The sequence below is a fragment of the Podarcis erhardii genome (genome assembly GCF_964252035.2).
Source record: "Podarcis erhardii genome assembly, chromosome: 3".
Lineage (NCBI taxonomy): Eukaryota > Metazoa > Chordata > Lepidosauria > Squamata > Lacertidae > Podarcis > Podarcis erhardii.
In genome coordinates, this window is record NC_138507.1 from 10,676,859 (window position 1) to 10,703,041 (window position 26,183).

Here is a 26,183-nt window from a genome sequence, read left to right on the forward strand (position 1 = left end):
AAAGAAGTGGGCAAATTCTGATACAAATATTTTTAAAGACTGTTCCGTGTTTGATGCTGTTTTAAAGGAGGTTTGCCTAGAAAATTACAATTGTTCAGTAAGCATGAGAGATTTCATTTGTAATTCAAAACATCCCAGTTATTTGTTTTTCCTCAAAACATAAAGGTAAGCCTTGCTTTATAAATATGCAACAAAGTTTCAAATAAGATGCAAACACCAGCATCCTAATGTTTTCATTTAATTACCCCTGAAACGCATTCTATTTAATATTCATTACTCAAAAGCCAATTTAAAAGGGAAAGAGGTGATGGTACTTATTCAGAAAGACATGCTTTCATTCACTGCAATAGTTATCTAATATACGGAAGTTAATAAAGCAGATTAATCTACAAGTCCCTTTAAGCCATCACTGAGTTTAGAACAACTGCCTCTTTGACCTTTAACCCTCCTGCTGTGCACCAGTAGCAGGTGCCAGCTGCGCTAAAACGATGGCTGACGTGTTTGAACGCAAAGCCTTTTCTTACTTTGCCTCTGACCAGCAGCTGACCCTGTAGGAGCAATTGTTTCATCTGCTGGCCTAAAGGGTACATAAACCAGAAACGGATAAACAAAAAGCATATATACACCAGCTGCCTAGCCTTAGGGTACACCTCTACCGTCAACACCTCTAGCAATTTTTTCTGAAAGCCAAATTGCAGCCTTTTTGTCTCCGTCCATGGACTAGGCGATACTTGTTACTTTACGAAGCTAAACTTCCATGCACACCAAAGTAGCACACTGTATTGTTAAGTGCTTAACAAGATTTGTGATCTGGGAAGTCATTCTTGCTCGATTTGACTGTTTTGTTTTACAAACAGATTGCACTCTTAAAGTACAACTGCTTTGAAGAACTATAAAGTAGCAAGCTTCGGATTAAAAGCTGAAAAGTTAGGCAAGATGCAAAACAATGGACGAAAGGTTTAGTGGGGTCCCCTCCTCCATTCTATAATTTTACACAGAGCACTGTAAGCACAGCATTCTGTACAGGTGGAATTATACCTGCATTGTGCTTTTATCAAAGCTGCTGACACCATCACACCATTATGAAATATTGTTTTGCTTATTGAATTACTCTGCCTTAAGATGAGAAGGCAATTATTTTGTTGATAAAAGTTACACGAGCACAAAGGCAGAGTAATTAATAAATGTATTATACGCCTGACAGAATAAAAAGTTAATATATTTTAAGGCACATCCAGTTCCTCCCCCCAAATTCATGAAATTATTTATATTAAACTATCAATCAATGCTGAAATGCCTAAATTTATGTCAATAGTTCAATAAGTGGCCTTGAGATTGAATTTTGGCTCATTCAATAAAGTATCTTTTCCTGTTCCTTAACCACCCACATCTCCACTGATTTGGTCTACAGCTGTTATATTTCTTTCAATTAAGAAAAAGTTATGATGCTGATTGGATCATATCCTTAAAATATGCTAAAATCCTGAATCCAGATATGAGTGGTTGCCCATTGTTTGGGGCCTGAGGGTACATTTAATTTTGACAGAGTGAGATGGGGGCATTGCCCCCTCTGGTTGCTTTTTCCCTCCCTCCCCTGGGTTACACTCCCCTCCCTTGAGAAAGAGAAAAGGCACACACACATTTGTTTAAACAAATCCTCTTCTTGTGTTATAGCCACCCCACCCCACACTTCATAGTAAGGCTATAGTATTGTCCACATAGTATTCTAGTTGCTATAAAAATGACTGAGATGCCACCTGAAAAGGTAGAATCAAAAAGATAACGTGCTATACAGTGCTGAGAACATTCATCCAAACGTGAACAGGGGTGACCAGACTTTTGCTTTTTTACTTATTGTGAAAAACATAAGCGTGAAACATTAAGGCATTTTATTAATGGCGTATTTTACCTCGATCCCCCTGTGAAGCAGGCTAATTTTAAATCCTTTTGTAAACTACTAGGCACGCTGCTGCTTCTCCCACTGCTTAATACCAAGAAAAGCAATCAGAATTTTAAATATGAAGAAGGTACCGCAAAGGATGTCAAAGCACTGGATATCTACTGCAAGTTATACACGGGCTCCCCATAGGAAGGACAGACTATTCCCTCCAGGGGCTGTGGTTAACTTTGGGATGAACAACATAACCAGCACTGAAGAACGGAAACTTCTATTGATTTATGAACTGCAGAAAACGTATTAACATAACTTCTATTTACGTTGGAGCAAGTTGTTAAGTTACAGCTTATGTATGCGATTCAAACATTAGTTAATTAAATGCAACACTTTAAAAAAACAGTTGGGGAAGGGTGTTGGCTTTGTTTAATCTTAGCAAGGACGGAATAGCTGCATTTGTAATTTGTAGTAAAAGAAAAAGCAAGCACAAGGATATTTAAAGAGGATGCATTTTACTACGTTGAACAAGACTGTATTAAAGCTTAGAAGTAATACTGGTTAGGAATATAAAACAACACCCAATCATATAATAAAAAAAAGGAATTGTGCATAATTGGGCTTCTTACATTCCACGTTTCTAGAGCAGTTTCACTTATGTGAGCAAGGGCAACTCCATTTGCATTCTACACAAATTTCTATTTCATTTCTTCAGCAGGCAAGATCAGGCAACGGAGAAAGCTAAAACCTCTTAAAGATCATTGCTCCAGGTCTAACTATCTGATATACACTCACAGAAGTAGTTTTCATTCTGAGACATAATTAAATAAATGCCTTTCACTGAACTTCTAATACTCTTAATAAGACTATATGTTTTAAATGCCTCTGACTATATCCACAATATTATTATTCCTACCCCTCAAGGCTTTAGCAGAGGTCCTGTTTATTGTATAACCCAATCAAGCCAAGCAGTGAAGCACTTGGATAGCCTGTTCTTTGCTATGTGTTCAGATGTTTTATGAAGTTACGAGGCCTTTATCTCACAGGGCCAACATATATTTGAATCTTAACATATGCATGTGGTTTCAGATGGAGATAAGCAGATGGCATGCTTTACTACGTTATACGTACACTTACAATAATCTGAATAGTTTTACAATGCTCTTTCATCCTCTAATCTTCCCTCTCTCATATCCCTGCTGCCAGCACAGCACATCCTCCTCATCTATTACTTCTTTAATATCCCAGTAGTCAGGAGGACAGCAAAACAGCAGTGCAGTGCTATGGTGGTCAGCTGAAATTGTTCTCATGGTTCTAAAGAATAAGACCACTCTTTCCTCTGGCTCTTTATGCCACGAGAAAAGACATGTAGCCCCCCCCCTAACTCTAGGCTGCCATTTGCCTTGTGTCTGTGCACCATGTCATGTGATCAATTACGAAGAGCAGGGCTTACTTGGCCCCCCAAAATAATATTTTATTCAAGTTGGCACCCCTGGGTGGTATAGTTGATATGGCATAGGAACTGGTCAATGCCAGCTGAATAAAGGAGCAGTTTGCTTAGATTTGAATCAACTGGCATTCATTCTATGGGACCAGCATCTATCGTTAAACAGGACCAGAATGTTGGAAGGGACCTTAAATGTCGTCTAATCCAGGAAAGCCACTGTCGTGCTATAGCTTGTTAAAATGTATTTCCATTTCTTCAGTAACAAGAGAACTTTCTTTTACCTATCTATTTGACGCTTGTGCAGATATGCACCCGTATTTAGGGATGCTCCTTTCGTTATTTTAAAAGAAACACAATATAAATGGTGCTTCCGCCAGAACAGAAGAACAGGGGAAAATATTCTGTTACATTGCATCACTTTAAAGAACTGACAAGCCTCTTTAAGCTCACAGTACAATTAGTCATTAGGGCCTAGTTTTCTAGCACTGTTAAGCAATTTGTAATAACCCCCTTCCTTTTAATAGGGTTAGGCATTACTTACAAGACACAGCTGTCTAGAAAACTGAAACCTCTAGTTGTGAAGCAACAGTCTTGTTCATTAGCCGCCATGATAGTCAAATCAGCTCTAAAGCCAGGGTTTAATGGCCTGCCGATGAATAATCAATGGCTCACTTTTCATCTGAGTGTGAAAATGAGAATAATCTAATTCATTGTCCCTCTGGTAAGATTCAAGTCCTTGGGTTCTGTTTCTATTCAGGGCTGATTTATAACCCAATGGAAACCTGATGTAAACATATAATCAATGAGTCCCATCATTGTTGATAACCGCCCCCAACTGGCTCACTCCCTCATCTCAAAAAGCCATCCCTTTAGGCTATTAGCTCCGTCCAGCTAACTCTTTCTACTATCCCTGCCTGCTGCTTTTACCTTGGCCATTCGTTTAGACCAGCAGAGTCAGAAGTAATTTTATACGCAGCAGAGAGCGGGTGGAATTGATTTTTCACTCAGCACTCAGTTCCCATCTGAATAATTATCAATTTTACTGCCTCATAAAGGGGAGAGTCAAAATTTCAAATCAATTCAAAAGAGCTTCTGAGACTGGAGAAACTGTGCACAAGGAGAAAGGTCAAAGTTGGTAGTGACCTCGGGAGATGATGTCAGGTATTAGAACACTGAATGGTTGACATCAGAAGCACTCAATACGGTATGACTCGTGCTAATGCAAATCATATTTATGCTGACTACTGGAGACCAGTCATTAATATTTAAAAGAGTACCTGAAAGCCTACATTCAGACGAACTATAATGTATTCGACAAACTGCGAAGCTAATAAAGACAGATCACTGCTTATTCATAGGATATAAATTTCAGGATTGCCAAGCGTCATTAACACAAACTACGGCGTTAAGGTCATAAAGAAGGCAAACATATGAAAATCCTGATTTGAGGTCAGTATGCTATTATTTCTGATCCTACAGTTGTATTTATAGAGCAGGAACTACTGTACACAGTGACAGGTGAGTACTGAATACACCGCCAAGTTCTAATCAATTTCTGCTTTGGATTGGCTTCTGCAGGAAGTCGTAGCGAGAGGGAATGATGGCAATGAATCACATGCCGATAATAATGCCAGTCAAATACATGCCTAAATAATATGCTGTGTACCAGTTCCTTATTTGCCTTTATTTGGAAACAAAGATCACCCAATGTAATCGGAACAATAAATAACAATGATAAATCTTGTAAACTTAAGTAGCAACCACCATTTCTGTTACCTAACCATCAGTACAATCTCCAGGTCACTAAAGATCTTCCACTGATGTCACTCTGTCCTGATTACAGCCATAAATCCAAGCAGTTACATGGTATTTAGTTAACAATCTGTTCTTAAAATGCCCACCAGTCTGCCATTTGGGATTAAATCATTCACCAAAGACAAAACTGACTATGAAACTGTCAAAATCCATGGTTCCTTGCAACAATAGTGCATCCCATAATAATAGAAACAGAAGCACAACACCTCTCTGTATCATCTTCAGATCATGAAATTTTTATTACTCGATTTGCCTTGAAAAGACAAACGACAATCAATTGCTTAGTTGAATATCATATGAGCATCTAGTTATTTTTTTTATTTAGAACTACTGTATTCCATCTGCTTATCTCTGAGGTGACTTAGATAAAAGATTAAATACTAATACAAAATATAATACTAATATACTAAGTAAAATCCATCTAATATACAAGGAAAAAGAAAAGTCAGAAGAATAAGTGTACTTACTAAAAGCTGGTACAATTAATATATATGTTGAAGACTCAAGTACATTAAAAAGCCTTCACCAGACACCTAAAAGACATTTAAGTAGGTACTAGACAAAAAATGTTTAGGGAGGAAGTTCCAAAGTCAAGCTGCCACACTTTTTCCAAAAAAAAGGGCCCTGTATCAAACTTCCAAAGGTGGAGGCAACTGGATCAGGGCCTCAGTTGATAATCTAAGCAAACAGGCACATCCATGTAAGAGAAGATTGTTGCCCTGAGGCTGTTTAGGGCTTCATACACTAAAATGCACTTTGAACTGCATCCAAAAGCATACTAGAAGCCAGCAAAGTTCTTTTGGTTCCAGCAAAAACATATGCAGCACAGCAGGTTCCCATCAGTAACTTGGTCACTGAACCTGCTGAAGTTTCTGAAAACTCTTATACAGGCAGCCTAATGTATTGCCACATGTGAGATATCAACATGGCATGGATAAATGTGGCAAGATTTTAGTTATCAAGGAGAGGCTGCAGCTAGCACACCAACTGAAGGCAGAAAGTTTTCCACCCTACAGACTTCATTTGGGTGCCTATAAGCAAGGCTAGACCTAAAAACAACACCACCAAATTCTCTTAAGGGAAACTGCAATTTCATCAAGAACAGGCCAAATATTAACTCACTACCCAATCATACCATCTATGAACATTCTTCAGTCTTGTCTGTTGAGATTTAGTTTATCAGCATTTATCGAGATACCTACACCTATTCCTGTCCCAGACATTCACCACTATATTTGGATTGGGAGAAGGAGGGAGAACTCTCCAGATGGTTTCACTAAACAGGATGTAAGGCAAAATGGATTACTTGGGAGCCAAAAGTGCTCTAGTTAAGAGGGTCAGCATGCCAACAAGTGATCAAGACTATATTTCTTGGTAAACTGCCTATATTTCAGAGGTCAACCAGGACTCCCGTAGGTGTGTCAGCAACATCAAGCTGTAAACTCCCATAGTACCAGACCATTGGGCCATGCTGGCTGGGAATGACAGAACTTGAGATTCTGAAACATCTCGAGAGTATCAGGCTCAGGAAAACTGGTACAGTGGTGCCTCGCAAAACAAAAATAATCCGTTCCGCGAGTCTCTTCGTCTAGCGGTTTTTTCGTCTTGCGAAGCATCCCTATTGGCGGCTTAGCGCTATTAGCGGCTAAGCGGTTATTAGCGGCTTAGAAAAAGGGGGGGAAAAGGGAAAAAACTCGCAAGACTCACAAGACGTTTTTGTCTTGCGAAGCAAGCCCATAGGGAAATTCGTCTTGCGAAGCGCCTCGAAAAACGGAAAACCCTTTCGTCTAGCGGGTTTTTCGTCTTGCGAGGCATTCGTCTTGCGGGGCACCACTGTATACAGAATTCCAAATCTGGCCACACATTTGGAAAGGTACCACAAAGAGGTCAACTTATTTTCAACCCCAACTTTCCAATACTTTCCAATAATGAGTTAATATTTTTCACTGTTGTTGCATCCCAGGTTGCAATGCTTTTCCCTGAGCTATCCACCATGGCCCCAAGATTTCTTTCCTGAATACTTAACCACTGAAGACTCCCTTAGTGCATTATAGAAGCTTCTGAACTTCTATAATAAAATCAGTTCACATGCGTGCTGCTTGGTCACATGGGGTTTTTGGCATATTGCCTTTTGCTTTCCGGCAGAGATGCACTGACACTGGAAATCCAGTGCGAAAGGAAGTTGTGGTGGAATAGGTCTCTTGTGTGCAGATGACCCCAGCATCTCTCACAGTGGTCAAAGGTACCCACTTATTTGTAAGGTAGTTGATACTGGGCCAATGAGGAAGACTATTGTGATTGTTGATAGTGAGGTCACCAGCGCCTGGAGTTAAGAACATGATCTCCCCATGACTACTGTATCACTAGAGGCTTTTTCTAAACTTCCAAAACAAAAACACCAGCAATTTTTTTAAAAGTCTCATCTATTAACTGATAAACTGAACTATCCTTGTAAACTTGCTTTATAAGAAAGAAGAGGAGCTACAACAGCAGCACAGATGTTATTTGCCCAAAGTTGGAAGGCAGACAAAGTACCTACAAGAGAAGAACGGCTGACAAAGATGATGGACTATGCCAAAAATGACCAGGAAGATTATGTGGGAACGTTTAGGGATGCAGGGGAGGATATATTGTCTAAGATATCCTATCCCAACTTGTCTTTACAAGTTCAACAAAATCAGCACAGTTAACATTCCCCGTTTTTTAAACACACGCACAGCAGGTAGCTTGCTCAGACTATTAGAGTCTCTGTAAATATTTCCTGGTATTTTCCCTGTTTAATCCTAAAATAAGACTCTACGCAGTCTTCTGATGTTTAAATGTGGTGACTATCTCCTTATGGGAGAAAGTCCCCCTTTTCTTCTCTTGGACTGGAGCCAATTGTGAATTTTAGTAGTGCTGTTAAGATGGCATCGATAGAGATAAGAGGGACAAGAAGAGAAAAGATGGTCGCCAGCCTGTAGATTCTAGATTATTCCACTTCAGGAGAGGCCACACCCATCTCAAGTTACACATAGGAAGTTTCATCTCAGTCCTGGAAAGCAGGAAGTTCCGGCTGGAGGACTGAGACAACCTTCATGTCAACTCTAGCAATGTTGTGTTTGACTGCACCTGATTTTTACATCCCACAGATTTACTATCAAGAGGATAATAAATTTAATAAAGAATGGGGGAAATTTATGTTACTTCAAAGAACACTGTAAACAATTAAAAACATTGGTAGGATTCTAAAAAAAAAAAAACACTTGCAATGTAGCGAGAAATTGAGGGTTAAGAAAATATGGAGAACATTATATGATGCATTTGGAAAAGAATAACTTTGGGGGACTTCTGGGTTAGCGCGATCTGGAAATGGCGGATTTCCTCCGAGCTGCGGAGGGAATCGGCTTCATCGAGGACGGGTCTTGCCGCGCCGGCGACGCGGGGACCCTTAGAAACCGCAGGCGCTGAAGCCTGCGGACGGGAAGACTCGGTGGGCGCCTTAAGCACCCCCCCTGACCCTCGAAAAAGGGTACGGAGGGCGGTGTGGCGCTGAGAGTCGATCGACACCTCGGTGGAGCGAAGCCGCAAGCCACGACCGGAGAGCGCTGACTTTCTCCCTGGAAATTTGGACTGAAAGAATTAACCCGTGAGTAAATGGAATTTGGCTTTAAGAAATTTTTCCTTTGAATTGGAGACGATCGGAGGGTGTGCTAAAAGGGAGTCCGCACCCCCCCTAACTACGGACAATTTTAAAGCAAAGCTCAGAGAACTAAGGCGGAAAAGATACACTTATACATTATAAAAGAAACTTCTTCCACGATTTAACAAAGGAAGTGTTGTGCTGGAGAGTGAGGAGAAAACCTTTTTTCTTTCTCTTTTTTTCTTCTTTTTTTTTTGCGAAACCCCCCCTCCCCCCGGGACCAGGGAGAATCCCGTGTTTAAGTCTGGTGCAGAAAAACAAGCTGTCAAAAGAACTGTTAAATGGACAGATTGAAAATTTGTTAACTGATATCTCTCTGAACTAAAAGTTAAATTGTAACAAAGTGGTTGGAGACTCGATAGAAAGAAATAAAAAAGATTTGGACTGTTGGAAAAAGTTTACAAAGTAACCAGAATCCCTCTAGGGGGATTCCAAAGCTACTACAATGGCGGCAGATGGAAAACTACAGGCAGAGATAAACAGGATGTTTTATCTTGTGGGAATACTGCAAGAGCAGAGTCTGAGTATGAACAAACAATTAATGACCTTGACTTCAGGAACAAGCAACTCTGCTGAAAGCATGAAGGAACTGACAGGAAAGGAATCTGCAGCCGAAACAGAAAAGATACATCAAGAATTGGAGGAAAGAGAGCAAGGAGAGGAGAAAGAACAATTGAAATATACCAACAAAAAGTCCATAATGGTGGAACGCAAGGGAAAAGACTATTGGATTATCTGGATTACAACACTGCAAAAGATGTTAAGGATGAAGGAGGGGCCCCCTGAAGTATCTGCAACACAGGAACTTGAAGGATATAAGAAATATGATTGGGGCTATCCTTTTGATTATGAAAGACTGGTTGACCTTTGGCAGCAGTTCCTACCAAGCATCTATGAGGGAAGAAAAACCGGAGTGATGAAGAATGGATTCTTTCGAGATTCGAGGACCGATATAAGAGACTTCCAACAGAATCGACGGAGAGGAACTGAAAGGGACTTAAAGGCTCTCGACGTGAGGAATCCGGGCTGAAAATGATGGTTGATTTTTATTTGAAAAGGGATCAGAACCTGGGAAGGGGGGAGGGGGAAATATCTTTATTATTGCTATTTAGTTACAGAAGGGTAAGAACGATGATAAATTTTGGGTTGGGTGAATAGGGTCTATATTTAAAAATGGGAAATCGAGGGAAGGGAATCTACGCCGACCTTAGGGAAAAATTTAAATGTTTATAAGAACTGGGGACAAGAGAAATCGGGCTAATTATGAAGAGATATATTTAAAAATATCAATTATAGGTTAAGAAGAAGAAACTAAAATTTGCTGAACGAATTATGGGAATAGGGATGTATGAAGAGGGGGTGGGGGGGGAGTCCGGGGAACAAGGTTAAGAAAATAAGGTGTTGTGATGATATTTGTTTTGTTTTTGTTGTAACTTTTGTGTCTGTGTTTTGTAACGTGTGTTTGTCTCTAAAAAATGTGAAAACCCAATAAAAATTATTATTAAAAAAAAAAAAGAATAACTTTGGAAACCATGGAGGAGTGGAGGGAAGTTCTGAGATTCAGAGAATCCTATGTGTACATGATTATGATTTATTTGTAATGATAATTGTTAAAGGCAAAAACAAATATATTTTTTTAAAGAAAGAAAGGAGAGGAGAGGAGAACACCTTTGCTCACAACGATAAAAATGGAGGAAAGCTGCACAATGCTACAGAGCTTACCTGCTGTAATACCTCTGAGTTCTGCTGCATGAAGTGCAGTAATCTTTGCCCGTCTTGGGAAGTCTCTCTACATCTCAGAGGTTTTTTGCCTTCTTTTGCTATGTGCTTAAAGAGGTAGGTGACAATGTAGTCTAAACTTGCACAGCAGCTGGAGGAGACAATCGTATCTGCACACGGCAAATGAAATAAAATGTAATTAATTAGGAGACAGTTCTAATAGTAACATCCTAGGTGAGAAAGAGAAATCACAATATTACAGTGAGATGAGGTATCTGGATGAAAATGTTTCATCGCACCGTTGCTCTTCTTCGGTAGGTTTAACATAGTCAAAGTAGATTTCAGTGCACCAGGCCCTCTTCGCTCACTCTAAACCGCACAGGGGGACTCCTAAACCCCACTGGTATTCTGCCTAGTTGTAAGCACTCCTGCTGGGTGTTCCAAATTGTATGATTCCAGCTGCTTCCTTATTGCTATGAAATTATGAAATCTGAAGAGTTTGTACTTGGGGGATAAGAGCAAATGTTTTCATTCTCCTGCTTTAAAATCCTAACTGAAGAGCCAATATCACAATTTGCCTGAAAATGAATGCACAGGTTGAACATGCAATCCAAGGGTCTTTTATTATTAAATATTCAGGATATTGTAGGGACGTGGGTGGCGCTGTGGTCTAAACCAGTGTTTCCCAACCTTTGGTCTCTAGCTGTTTTTGGACTACACTTCCCATCATCCCTAACCACTGGTCTTGCTCGCTAAGTATGATGGGAGTTGTAGTCCAAAAACAGCTGGAGACCCAAGGTTGGGAAACACTGGTCTAAACCACTAAGCCTCTTGGGCTTGCCGATCCGAAGGTCAGCGGTTCAAATCTGCGCAACAGTGGTGAGCTCCCATTGCTCTGTCCCAGCTCCTGCCAACCTAGCAGTTCAAAAGCACACCAGTGCAAGTAGATAAATAGGTACCGCTCTGGCGGGAACGTAAACAGCGTTTCCGTGCGCTCTAGTTTGTGTCACGGTGTTCCGTTGCTGGCTCCCTCAGCCTGAAAGCGAGATGAGCACCGCATCCCATAGTCACCTTTGACTGGACTTAACCATCCAGTGGGCCTTTACCTTTACCTTATTCAGGATATTATTAAGAATTTGGAAAAATGACACAAACTTATTAAAAATTGTATTTCGATAGAACATTAAACCTTAGGATGACAATAATACTGAGGTATGGAATGAGAAATGACAGAAGTAAATGGCTGTTTGGATATTTTTATTGCAATCAGAATAATGATAAGTGCCATTGCACAATTTCTACCAGAGGTTTTGGGCTATGAACTTGATAATGCAATAGCTGATAAGAGAAAGTAGAGCAAAGGATAATGGCTCATCCTTATGTGCAGGATTTAAACTGAAGGAAACTTGTCAGAAGACCAAAACCGAACCATATCTGATGCAACATTAATGTGTCCATCTGAATCATGTATGCTCCCCCCCCCCCCGCTTGAAGGACAGGCGTGGTTTGTCTTCCTCACCTCAGTTCCTTTATTTACACCTCTCTTTTGCACGGACACCCCATTCAATGCAATACTTTTAACAGCAGAATACCTTCGTATGCTCAATAATCAACCGATTCCCAAATCCATATGTTTGTTGTTGCTGTTTAGTCATTTAGTCGTGTCCGACTCTTTGTGACCCCATGGACCAGAGCATGTCAGGCACTCCTGTCTTCCACTGCCTCCCGCAGTTTGGTCAAACTCATGTTAGCAGCTTTGAGAACACTGTCCAACCATCTCGTCCTCTGTCGTCCCCTTCTCCTTGTGCCCTCCATCTTTCCCAACATCAGGGTCTTTTCCAGGGAGTCTTCTCTTCTCATGAGGTGGCCAAAGTACTGAAGCCTCAGCTTCAGGATCTGTCCTTCCAGTGAGCACTCAGGGCTGATTTCCTTAAGAATGGATACGTTTGATCTTCTTGCAGTCCATGGGACTCTCAAGAGTCTCCTCCAGCACCATAATTCAAAAGCATCAATTCTTCGGCGATCAGCCTTCTTTATGGTCCAGCTCTCACTTCCATACATCACTACTGGGAAAACCATAGCTTTAACAATATGGACCTTTGCCGGCAAGGTGATTTCTCTGCTTTCTAAGATGGTGTCTAGGTTTGTCATTGCTTTTCTCCCAAGAAGCAGGCATCTTTTAATTTTGGACTGCTGTCACCATCTGCAGTGATCATGGAGCCCAAGAAAGTAAAATCTCTCACTGCCTCCATTTCTTTCCCTTCTATTTGCCAGTAGGTGATGGGACCAGTGGCCATGATCTTCATTTTTTTGATGTTGAGCTTCAGACCATATTTTGCGCTCTCCTCTTTCACCCTCACTAAAAGGTTCTTTAATTCCTCCTCACTTTCTGCCATCAAGGTTGTGTCATCTGCATATCTGAGGTTGTTGATATTTCTTCTGGCAATCTTAATTCGGGCTTGGGATTCATCCAGTCCAGCCTTTCACATGATGAATTCTGCATATAATAAGCAGTGAGACAATATACAGCCTTGTTGTACTCCTTTCCCAATTTTGAACCAATCAGTTGTTCCACATCCAGTTCTAACTGTAGCTTCTTGTCCCATATAGAGATTTCTCAGGAGACAGATGAGGTGATCAGGCACTCCCATTTGTTTAAGAACCTGCCATAGTTTGCTGTGGTCGACACAGTCAAAGGCTTTTGCATAGTCAATGAAGCAGAAGTAGATGTCTTTCTGGAACTCTCTAGCTTTCTCCATAATCCAGCGCATGTTTGCAATTTGGTCTTTGGTTCCTCTGCCCCTTCAAAATCCAGCTTGCACTTCTGGGAGTTCTCAGTCCACATACTGCTTAAGCCTGCCTTGTAGAATTTTAAGCATACTCTTGCTAGCGTGTGAAATAAGTGCAATTGTGCGGTAGTTGGAGCAGTCTTTGGCACTGCCCTTCTTTGGGATTGTGATGTAGACTGATTACTGATGCAATAACTTTGCCTACTCTTTGGAGAATGTTCATTGTATTTACATTAACTAGAATTATCTGCTCAGCTTGTAATGTGGATAAAAATATTCATGTTGCCATTATATCATCATAACCTTACTCCAACACATGCTGCCTCAGTTCAATGAAAACAGAGCCTGTTTGCTTATATGCATTAGCATATGGCAACAATATCTTGGTTATTTTCTATCTGTGCCCTGTTTATAAATGTAGGCAATCTTATCTAGTTTCTCATTACTGGGTTATTTGGTCTTCTTTTCCCACATCATAGTTTTTTCTAGCATTACTCTGTATCCAAGTGCAGCTTCTGTTTCAGTTCTAACGGCAGTCACGCTTTAAGCTACTGCAGATAATTTGTCTCCCTTTTTGTTCAAAGAAGGAGAAAATGGAACGGAGGCTGGTATAAGAAACGATCAGATTCTTAGGAGATTGCCTGCATTTGGGGATTCAACCTGCTCCCAAGTGAGGACAATTGACTCCAAGGGTTGCAAATCTAGGTCACCATGGAATTGGTTTTGATTGCCTAGCTTTTGGATGGGTGCACGAATTAAACTGTTAAAATATTCATTTGGAAGAGAAAGAGAAGGTGTATGATAGACTCAATTAAGTGTATCCCCCTAAACTGTGATGAGTGGAAACCTGCCAATATTGCAGTGAGCATTTGAGAACTTCTCTCTAGACGCCAGATTGTTGATCTGTGCCAGTTCTGCTTCATAAACGTTGTTTTCAAGTTTACTTGTATTTGAACATCATTGCAATATATTTTTTCCTAAGCTAAGTTCTCCTGAGGTCTTAGAAAGGATTTTGCAGACAATATAGGCACAATTAGTCTCAAGACTCTCTTAATCTTACCAAGTATGAAACATTCCTGTGAATTTCTGATAATCCCCATTTCTACTGGCTTCAAGTGGAGGTGAACTTTCGTATCTCTTTCCCAGAGAGTTTCTTTATTTGTAGAATCTACCCAATCTATCTATTATCCATCTCTCATAATAATACCCCATCCATTCACCATGCTGCTGAGGTTGTCATACATGGTTATCTCATTTTATCATCTCACCAGCATGTAAGCATTGAATCTAACACGGAGAAATTAGACATCCTTACACATCAAGTCACACAGAATTCACTACATTAAGTGCAGGATCAAAGCTTAAGATCAAGATATTTTAAATTCCCAAAGGGACGAAAATGCAGAACCAAGAAATTCCTTCTCCCATGGCATGGCAGTCTGTAGTGCAACGGGAGTTATTACGATGACTTGTGATCTCAGGGCTACTTGATATACAGGTGAAACTCAAAAAATTAGACTATCGTGGAAAAGTTCATTTATTTCAGTAATTCAACATAAAAGGTGAAACTAATATATGAGATGGACTCATGACATGCAAAGCGAGATATGTCAAGCCTTTATTTGTTATAATTGTGATGATTATGGCATACAGCTGATGAAAACTAGACCCCCTATAACAGGATGGGCAACTTCAGGCCCTCTGGGCTTCTCTGTCTTGTCCTTGGGATTTTTGCTGAAGTGGAACCCAAGGCAGGACCAATGTAGGGTGGGACTATTCAGTGGTACTGAGTACTTTGGGACAAAACAAACAAGCTTCAATGTGAGTCATGGGGGGGGGGGACGACGACGACGACTGGCTTTTCACTTCTGACATTGGGATCATTTGAACAGGTTGTGAAAAGTAGAATTTGAAAGATGTATGTAGATGACCAGTGACTACCATACCCATTTGGGGTGGAGGAAGGCGGATTTCTCATCTACTCCATCATTTCCCCTTGTAATTCTATTTTTGATATCGTTTCCAATGGCAGTATTGATTGTGACATAGAAGTGGAGGGAGGAAATATCTCAATCGAGAACCTGACTGTTGCTTTGAGGTGAACTAAAGTCATTATTCAAACAAAGGTCTGAGAGATATGGCCAAGAACACAACTCCAGCCATCAAGATATATGAAGTAATTGTTTGAAAAGTGCAAAATTAATCTATTATGTTGACCACTCAAGGAAAGCAACTGCATGGGCCTGGTTCAGATATTTCCATCCAATCTTTCTCCTATGTTTTGGGTAGACAGGATGGGGAAAGAGCATACCTTCCCTCATGGGCGTAGTGAAGAGGAGGCAGCTGCCCCCTAAATAAATAAAAATCAATAGAAATCTGAGGTTCTGTCTCCCCTACCTAACAAAAATCCTGGCCACTCCTATGCCTTCCCTACCCACCCATCTGGCTGACAAGTTCAGCTTGTGAAGCCACTCAATGTCCACATGTAAGCATAACACTTCAGTAGGACATGCATAAGAAATATCCAATGTGGATAGGCCCAAATAATGCAAAATAATGCAGAAAGCTTCCAGGCATTTCCTGAGATATCTAGTGTGCTGTTCTGGTCTATGTGCACTGGATGTTAGGCATGCATGCCATTCTGAAATGCTACGTGTTCATACAAACATATAGTAAAACAGGCATGTAGATGGGTGGGGAGGCCCATTCTTTCTCCCTGAAATGTGCAGGAATAAGATCAGGGGGAGTGTACTGTCTAAACTAAGTTTGTTTGTTATTAAAAAAGCAAAAAGGGATGTAAGATTTCTAAATCTTCTAGGTAGAGTGCAGGTGGGCCTAAAAAAATAAAAATAAAATGTTAGCCCTTTCCTTATTTGAATTGAATAGTGGTTCCCTTATTGAAAAACAAAAACTCGGCTCACAAAGAAACGTGTGTTTTAAAAAGAAGAGGACAAGATTCTTCAAACAATGTTTAGTAAAGAAAAACACATTGCCTGCCCTAAAATCGGCTATGCAGTACAAAGGTTTGAGTGAAATCAACTACCAGGTTTTTAGCCCTCCTGATTAGACTGTATAAAGAGAATAACTGAACACAAATTCAGCCCTAGGTATTTAGTAGCTGCTGAATAACGAAGGGGATGAGGGCGGCTTATGTGAACAGTGTAGGATCAGGCCCATTATGTTTTCACTTCTAAAGGCTTCTGGCCTTGTAGCTGCATATGGAAGTAATGAACACTTTAAGAAATGTATTTGGAAATGCATATTTCATAAGCGAGTTTTGCAGTACTTTTAAACCAGTGCTTTTGACTCTATTTGTTTTAAAATTGAATAACACGAAGTAAATCACTAACATCCATTTAGAAACCAGTAGCTGTTCTAAACATGCTGATACTGTACAAGTAGATATTTTATATTCCTCTGTAAGTGATCTTAGCAGCACAGTGGAGAGGTCTACCCTCTCATCTGCTCACGAGGATGCAATTTAAGTATTAAGAGCTACTTATATTTTCCCATAACTGTATATCAAAGATGCTTGTGGCACTCATTTTTCTTCTTATTGTAAGAGTGTAACAGAGGAGGATGTGATGCAAGACCCCCACGCTGATTTTAATGGACAAGCAGAGTCATTTGTTGAACGCGAATGCAGTCCTTATTGCATTTTACTCAAGGCAGACAGACAAACAGCAGGCAGGCAAGTTAAAAGGGGAGGAGGAGGAATGACAATTGTTGCTCTGGTAAACAAAGAGAGAGAGGGGAAGTGTTTGCAGCCGTGGTACCATGAAACATCTGGTAGGCAACCTGGCTAATGAGAAAAGGGAATATGACATCTGTATTCAAGCCAACTTCCTATTACATTAGCACCAAGGTGCTACTGCTATTTATTGTTACTTGAAAAGGCCCATTTGGCCCGAGCATTTTATGAATAAGCATAGATGGAAGAACTATTTTCAACACTTGACAGCATTACTGAACAGACCATAATCTAAGAGCTTTATTTCGTTTAAGTTGAAGATAGCAGGAAGAGGTACAAGTGCAATGCTTGCTATGTTCCTGGACTAGGTTCTTTTTACACCATACCTAAATGATCTCTTTTAAGGGAGTTTGAAAGTAAACAAATTAATCTATTTAACATCCAATTAAAATGGCAGGACACCAAAAAAAATGCCATGCTTTCATTTTAGTTAATGAATGGCAGTATGTTATCAATCACAGAAAAATTAGAAAAGCTTTACATGGCGATTAGGGAGAACATCATACAAGATACATTAAAAGGTTTCAGTTGGATGTGGAAAAGCCGGGCAAACACTTTAGAAAAGGGCTCTTGAAAGTGTTTATCTTTACTGTGAAGTCTATACATTACATTACACATGATTTACAACCAAGGCATACCAAAGGAATAAATATTATTGCAGAGTATCGAATATAGTGTGGAACTATGATGCACACAGTACTTCCATTCAGGATACTTGTATAAAACAAAAAAGTTTTAAGATGTGGGTTTTCACATCTTTTGCTCTACTGTTTAAACCGCAATATATGCCAAGCACTTCAATGACACAAGGCGGAAAGGGCTAGCACTTTAAACAAGCAAACAAATGCGTCTTAGCAGATGCTCTTCTGTTCTACTAAGCACAGGATATAGGTTGCTTACTCTAATGGTCTGGTGTTAGCACATCCAAGGCCTAGTTTTGTATTTAACTGTTGGGTGACATTTGCCCACTGCTTGTGCATGTCAAAATCATGGCTGCAGTTTTCAAAAAGAGTGCTTATGAGTTGGTCGGTGTTACATTTGTGAATTTGCCAACATGCCCTGTATTTCGTGTGTTTGCATTTGTATAATAATAATAATAATAATAATAATAATTTTTATTTATACCCTGCCCTCCCCAGCCAAGGCCGGGCTCAGGGCAGCTAACAAGAAATAATAAAAACAAGTTGAATGAATACAACTTAAAAACAAGATTAAAATACAACAATTAAAATATTGAAACATTAAAATATTAAAATGCAGCCTCATCACAGGAGGAGAAAGGAGAAAGGAAAAAGGAAAAAGAAAGAGGGGGAGGGAATCAAATTGGCTCCAAGACAAAGGCCAGGCGGAACAACTCTGTTTTACAGGCCCTGTGGAAAGAAATCAGATCCCACAGGGCCCTGGTCTCATGAGGCAGAGCGTTCCACCTGGCCGGAGCCAGTGTGGAAAAGGCCCTGGCTCTGGTTGAGGCTAATCTAACCTCCTTAGGGCCCAGGACCACTAGGGTGTTGCTATTTATGGACCTTGAGGCTCTCCTTGGGACATACCAGGAGAGGCGGTCCTGTGGGTACGAGGGTCCTAGGCTGTGAAGGGTCCTTTGAAAAGGAAAATAATGCTTTGAATGTCTGCTGGTGCGGTGCTTTGGCCACAGCTCATTGCAGAAAAGCACCATACAATTAAACTCCATCTATCAATCCATCAAACTGAGAGACAGTTGAATTTCCAGTATTCTGACATCCCTACTAAACATCCGCCATCCTTACAAACACCCAACTCAACTTTAGGAACAGAAAACATTATCCAGTTTCATGGGAAGTTTAATTATGAAGCAATTTTATGCACTTGGACCAGGAAGCTTGAGTTCAAATTCCAGCCCACCAATGAAGTCAAGGGAACTACTATTGCTTGATTCATTTCCCCCTGCAAAATGAAAATATTGGTGACAGGCTTGTTTGTAAGGTTGAATGAGATAGAGAAACTATGCCTGGTTAGAATGTTCTGTGAGGAGAGCAAATTATGCATTAAAAAAAATTGTTGGGAGCAACACTGAAGAAAGGGACAAAAGTTGAATTTAAATGAGTGTGTATCGACCATGATTCAGTATCAAAAGTTATTAACGAATGGCAGCAATATGCATATTTATCATAAATTCACTGGGAATTATGTCACTGACGTCCATGAGCTGATGTCTATACCCATGACTGCTTGAGGACCAAAACTGTTAATTTCCTCACAAAATAACCATTTTATATAAAAATAATAATACTGTGCAACATTGGAGTCACAGCAACAAAATTAAATTCTCTGGAAGCTATACCATATTGCTTTTGACTGCTGCACAGTAGTTTTAACACCCTTCCTTAGCTGTGTTGCATGGTGTACTTACCCAGCGCAGTAAGTCCTTCAGATATTGAAGTAAATATATACATTAGTACATGAGGCTCTAAACTGGTGATAAAACTCATGTGGTCCTGGGTGAGACATTCCAAGAGTGGATAATAAGACTGGCTTAGTTTTCGATATTGCTAGGGTTGGGGGGAGGGAGAGAACGAGAGAAAGAGAACAGATGAAAAGTTACTCCATGTGGATTATTAACATTTATTGCATTAAAATACCTGCAAAGTAACTTCAATGCATTCTGGATTATCTACTGCATTAAATCAATTTTACACTGGAAACAAACCCAGTACAGTGGTGCCTCGCAAGACGAAAAGAATCCGTTCCGCGAGTCTCTTCGTCTTGCGGTTTTTTCGTCTTGCGAAGCAAGCCCATTGACGGTTTAGCGGCTTAGCGGATCAGCTGATAAGCCGCTTAGCGGATCAGCTGATAAGCGTCTTAGCGGATCAGCTGTTAAGCGGCTTAGCAGCTTAGAAAAGGGGGGGGGGGAGGAAAAAAACCCCGCAGGAACTCACAAGACATTTTCGTCTTGCGAAGCAAGCCCATAGGAAATTCATTTTGCGAAGCACCTCCAAAACGGAAAACCCTTTCGTCTAGCGGGTTTTCCGTCTTGCGAGGCATTCGTCTTGCGGGGCACCACTGTATAAGATATACCCTGGGCTGTATTTAGTCTGTTCTGTAGACCACCAAACTGATGCCAAAGTAATCTGCATTTTGAAACTTGTATTAATTATGCAAATGCAGCCAGCTTATTCATAGATCAGATCATTTTGCACGCTTCGTTCTGTTAAGTATGGAAAGAGGAAAGGAGCTGCACAAGCACTAAAGATTTCCCCGCTAACTAAGGCCAATATTCAAAGTATAGAACACACAATTCTGTCTATATGTTGACTTCCCTACTGGAGAGAGGAGAGATAATTGTGTGCATTTACGCACATGTAGGCATACTCTGTGGGTGGAAAGGGAGTGAGAATATGCACCATTACTTCTGAGCAACAAAGCAACAGCCATAACACCTAAGAATTTACCAGTTGCTACCCTAACTTTTAAAAACATTAGCAAATCTTGCTTCCATTCTGCAAACACAGATATGTTCCTAGCTGTTATTGGGGACAGCGTGAAGGAGCAACAGAACATCCACACAGCCCAAACAACATTCTGTTCCAGGCGTGGCTTTGTTTGGTTCCTTGTTGTCATCTAAGAGTATCATGCCCTGGATTTTAATGCTAAAATTGAAAATAGTCTATTTCCAGGCTCTTACTGAAATCAGTGTCCTGGGCTGGATATGCACCAGATTTTAGCCTTCAGACTCTGAAAATAGCTTAATCATTTGGGGGGCATGCGTTTTGAGGGAGAAATATACAACTATCCTATTGCTGCTTTAAAAAAATAATAATCACAGTACATTAACTGCTTACAAAAAAACCCCCCTGCTCCTGTGGCATTCTACCACCTATTGGCTCTTCCACATATTCCACTGTTGAAAATGCTGCACTATGTCATGTTTTTATAAATTTTATTTTTCAGTTTTACAGAAATACAAATCCAATACCCCTCCCCCCCGGTTTTAGACCATGGTCATCTCTGATCACAGTATGTGGGGATTTTACTGGAAGGGGAACTTGACTGGCCCTTCCATCCTATCTGGTACAGTGGTGCCTCGCAAGACGAAAATAATTCGTTCCGCGAGTCTCTTCGTCTAGCCGTTTCTTCGTCTTGCAAAGCATCCCTGTTAGTGGATTAGCACTATTAGCGGCTTAGCGGCTATTAGCGGCTAAGCGGCTATTAGCGGCTTAGAAAAAGGGGGGGAAAGGGAAAAAACTCGCAAGGCTCACAAGACGTTTTCGTCTTGCGAAGCAAGCCCATAGGGAAATTCGTCTTGCGAAGCGCCTCAAAAAACGGAAAACCCTTTCGTCTAGCGGGTTTTTCGTCTTGCTAGGCATTCGTCTTGCGGGGCACCACTGTACATGTTTAGCATATGCACATCAGTTGTAGCTGCTGAAGACTCAAAACTACACTCAAATATAGGCCTCATTTATTAACTCAAACTTTCTTTGGGAATATTTTGGCAAGTAGTGAAAGTCAGCAGGTCTCCCCACTAATTTTCTTCTTTTTTTGCAGGGAAAAAGGGGTCTTTCATTCTCTGCTTGACTCGACTGCTTATACAATCAATGCGTATCTTTAATCTACAATTAAAAATTGCTTCTGCATAAAACTATTTATTGGTTAGTCATTATAATGAGAGAGTCTGGATTTATATGCTTGACTTCATTCTTCCACAACCATGAATGTTTTTCTACAAGGTAAGTTGTATAAACCAATAAAAGGCAATTTAAAATAGCTAAGGCCCAGTTTATCTAGTACTGAAAGAACAAACAACTTGGTTCAATACTACAGTTTTGACAATGGCAGAATTTCTCTTTCCCGTATGCCAAGTAGTGGACTGTTAGTATCGTTGCCATTAAACCCATATGAATAGCTGTCAGAAGACTAATATTTTGGAAAAAATATGCCCCAAATTTCATAAAGAAAGGTTGTTGGTGTGCACTGTTACAGAAAATGCATTATGGCAGCTAAGCTAAATTAGAACAACGTGGAAAACAATCCTACTGCCATTCAGGAGAGGTATTAGACACAGAAGATAATTTGACCAATATCCTCTTATCCTTATGATGCATTTTAAATATTTTGAAGTGAATACTTATCATTGGAAATACTAATGGAATATTTTGACTCTAAGAATGCAAATAAATGCAGGTAGCTGAGATTAAAAAGAACTGCCTTTGAGTTGTTCTAGATCCCCCTCTCTCTCCATTTTAAGCCTGTGGTGGTGATTTCATATTTTGCATAAAGACTCCCAAGACGAATAATTGCTTACTAGCAAGTCACTGTGGGATACTGAGAGCAGCATTTTGACAAAGGCCTGAAGTACATTGTCAAAGTGGTTGTCCCCATACAACTTGAAGACGCCAAAGCTGACATAATTTCCACACAAGGCAGATTTGAGTGCAGAATAACAGATGGAGATACCCTTGAGTTTCAATGGATAAACTTGATCTTTCGACAGAGTCCCAAGGGAGAGGATCTGATTACCTGTTTGCAAGGAAGGGGGGGGGATAAGGGATAAAGAGAGGAATTGACATAAGTAACTGAAAAAAATGAAAACTGTGTCACTTAACGTTTTCATTTCACTGGGTTTTTATTATTATCTGAACACCCCATAACATTTATATTCTAGAACAGTAACATTTTAAAGGAATCACAACAATATATTTTAACAGAAGGTCCATAATAACACAATAAGGCAGGAGTACCAAACCGATAGTGGTTCTTTATAGTGAGATACCAAGTTCTAGAGCTTGCATAGTCTAAAATAAATGGTCATTCTAAAATACATGGTTGTTTATATATGAACATTACACACAGAGCATAAACAAGTGGTTTACTTTTACCAGGCCGTGAGAATGAATTAGTGCTTTTAAAGCTTCAGTATTCTTTCCCCTTATTCTAGTATTGCAATTATTTGGCATGCTTAGTGTGAGACAATGGTTATTTTGAGATCTGCTGAACAATTCACAGGCCTTTGTAAAGGTGTACCTATGATAAAGAGATAAGACACCTGTCAATGGTCCTTGAGATATTGCAAAAAAAGGGGAGAAATACTGCACATCAAGCTGCTGGGCTGAAGGGAATATAGTGATGAATACTTTTTAGCTCGAGTCTACTGATGTGCTTCTTCATCTCTACATCAACTTCCAAGTCCCCGGAGCAGTGAAAATTGCACTGACTTCACAGCTCCATTGGCCAACACCTGCAGTGAGTATGGCTCCTGCTGTACCCCAGAAAAATACATCACACTGGCTCTGCTGGCGATCTAAACTCCATTTCATGACTTGCCTGACTTGTGGAAATACTAGCATATGAGGTATTTGACTTGAGATTGGTCAAGGTATTTGTAAAGGTATTTGTAAAGGTATTTGACTTGAGATTGGTATCTGTTCAAGTTGTAAAGACCAAGGAAAGAGGATACTGACCAGTTACTGAGAACAGTTCTAAAATGGGTAACAGGATAATCAAGAGCAAAATGAGCTAAGATCTGAGGAAAAACTCTGGATTAAAACTTTTACATCACAGACTACCTGGGAAGTATCACTTTTAGGGGAAACTATTGTTGCGGGTGGCGCTGTGGGTTAAACCACAGAGCCTAGGGCTTGCTGATCAGAAGGCTGGCGGTTCGAATCCCCATGACGGGGTGAGCTCCCGTTGCTCGGTCCCTGCTCCTGCCAACCTAGCAGTTCAAAAGCACAAAGTGCAAGTAGATAAATAGGTAGGCTCCGGCGGGAAGGTAAACGGTTTTTCCATGCACTGCTCTGGTTCACCAGAAGCGGCTTAGTCAGGCTGGCCACATGACCCGGAAGCTGTACAACGGCTCCCTCGGCCAATAAAGCGAGATGAGCGCTGCAACCCGAGTCGATCATGACTAGACCTAATGGTCAGGGGTCCCTTTACCTTTACCTATTGTTGGTAATATGTAAAACACAACTTCCTGGGCTCTATCTATAAAAGAGTTGCCTTTGTTCCATCCTTCTACACCACGCAAACCTGGCCCTCCAGTTGTTTTGGGACTACAGTTCCCATCATCCCTGACCACTGGTCCTGTTAGCTAGGGATGATGGGAGTTGTAGTCCCAAAACAGCTGGAGGGCCAAGTTTGGCCATGCATGTTCTACACAGTAAGGGGATTCACATGAACACTTGTGAGGGGATCAAGCTGGCTAGCACCCCCACCCCGGTTGACTGGTCCAGAATTCTCCTTCCTGTAGTTGCAGAGGGCTCCTATTCACAGCCCTACACACAGCTACCTCTAACCCCTAAAACTGGACAGAGAGCAATACTGTATTTACTTGAATGTAATGCACACCTTTTTTGGCCAAATTACATCATGAAACTTAGGGTGCGCATTAGATTTGATGGCACATTAGACTTTTGGTTCCAAGGTTTTGAAAACTGAGGTGTGCATTAGATTCAATGGTGCACTAGATTCGTGTAAATATGGTACAGTGGTGCCCCGCAAGACGAATGCCTCGCAAGACGGAAAACCCGCTAGACGAAAGGGTTTTCCGTTTTGGAGGCGCTTCGCAAAACGAATTTCCCTATGGGCTTGCTTCGCAAGACGAAAATGTCTTGCAAGTTCCTGCGGGGTTTTTTCCCTTTCCCCCCTTTTCCTAAGCCCTAAGCCGCTTATCAGCTGATCCGCTAAAAGCCGCTAAACCGCTAATAGCGCTAATCCGCTAAGCTGTCAATGGGCTTGCTTCGCAAGACGAAAAAACCGCTATACGAAGAGCCTCACGGAACGGATTAATTTCGTCTTGCGAGGCACCACTGTATTCTAATTTTTCACAAAGTATAATGTTGCTGAGTCTCCACCCTCCCCAAAAGATCTCCAATACTTCACAAATTATTTTTAAGCCAACTTTTAAAGGAAGCTAGAGAGTATCTGTGGGGGGATTTTAGGACACACGTGCTCTGAGAATGACAAGAATCTCAAATTGATCAAGGGCACACTGGAAGTGGCAGCTAAGAAGCTGGATAATAAGCAGGCAGCAAACAGAACAATGAGCTGCTTCAATGCACCACTCATTTCCAAACTGTGCATTCCCTGAGAGTCCTGACCACCACACACACTGGGGAAAATATAGGCTTATTTCCAGGATGCTTTTGATGAATGATGCTATCTATCTGGAGTTCTGTTCTATATGCTACGCCCCTTCTGATCTAATAACAGAGCTACTAAAAGCTTGTGATGATAAGAGTGCAACATGCAATCATCTTCTCACCTGTTTACTTGCTTGCTGGTGTTTAAATTTCACTTTGATTACATGATTCCAGTGCTATCTTTGATATTGTTCTCATCTTTTTGGAAGACATGGAATGATGGACAGGGGTCAAGCACACCCACCATCCATTGTTTCAGTCTTCCCCAACCATCAACCTCCATATGTTTTGGACTCCAACTCCCACAATCCCTGGCCACTGGCAAAGCTGGTTGGGGCTGATGGAAGTTGTAGTCAAAACATCTGGAGGATACCAGGCTGGGTAAGCTTGTACTATTGGGATAAAGATAAAGGTAAAGGGACCCCTGACCATTAGGTCCAGTCGTGACCGACTCTGGGATTGTGGCGCTCATCTCACTTTATTGGTCAAGGGAGCCGGCGTACAGCTTCCGGGTCATGTGGCCAGCGTGACTAAGCCGCTTCTGGCGAACCAGAGCAGCGCACGGAAACACCGTTTACCTTCCCGCCGGAGTGGTACCTATTTATCTACTTGCACTTTGACGTGCTTTCAAGGTTGGCAGGATAATTTCCTATTAATGAGGCAGCTGGCACAAATCTTGTGGTTTACTTGCAGCACCTCTACAACCTTGTTGTTAGGGGAGGGAAAGTAAAGGTGGGACGGAAAGGGCATATTCAACAGGTTGCAGTTTCAAGTTACAGAAGCAGACTTAGCAATAGGTTAGTCAATAGTGACTATTCAGCAGAAAAAGGGCTTAAAAATTAAAAGTGAAGTAAGAAAATCACCACCCCTATTTCAAAATGAAACTAATTTTATTTGAACAGCATGCCTCACACAATTGCAGGATGCACCAGTGGAGTATGGATTCTTAGAGTAACAGGACTGAGGCATTCTTTAAAT

The 26,183-nt window shown here is 40.8% G+C and overlaps 1 protein-coding gene across 4 annotated transcripts in view; it reads right to left on the reverse strand.

Annotated features, from left to right (window-relative positions):
- RANBP17 (RAN binding protein 17) overlaps nt 1-26,183 on the reverse strand; it is a 189,429-nt gene that overhangs the window by 21,240 nt on the left and 142,006 nt on the right. For all 4 annotated transcript variants that reach the window (XM_081855480.1, XM_081855479.1, XM_081855478.1 and 1 more), the window contains exons 23-25: nt 22,370-22,584; nt 19,481-19,619; nt 10,558-10,724 (exon numbers count right to left, since the gene is read on the reverse strand). In XM_081855480.1, coding sequence (XP_081711606.1) covers nt 10,558-10,724; nt 19,481-19,619; nt 22,370-22,584 — 521 coding nt within the window. The remainder of the gene's footprint in view (nt 1-10,557; nt 10,725-19,480; nt 19,620-22,369; nt 22,585-26,183) is intronic.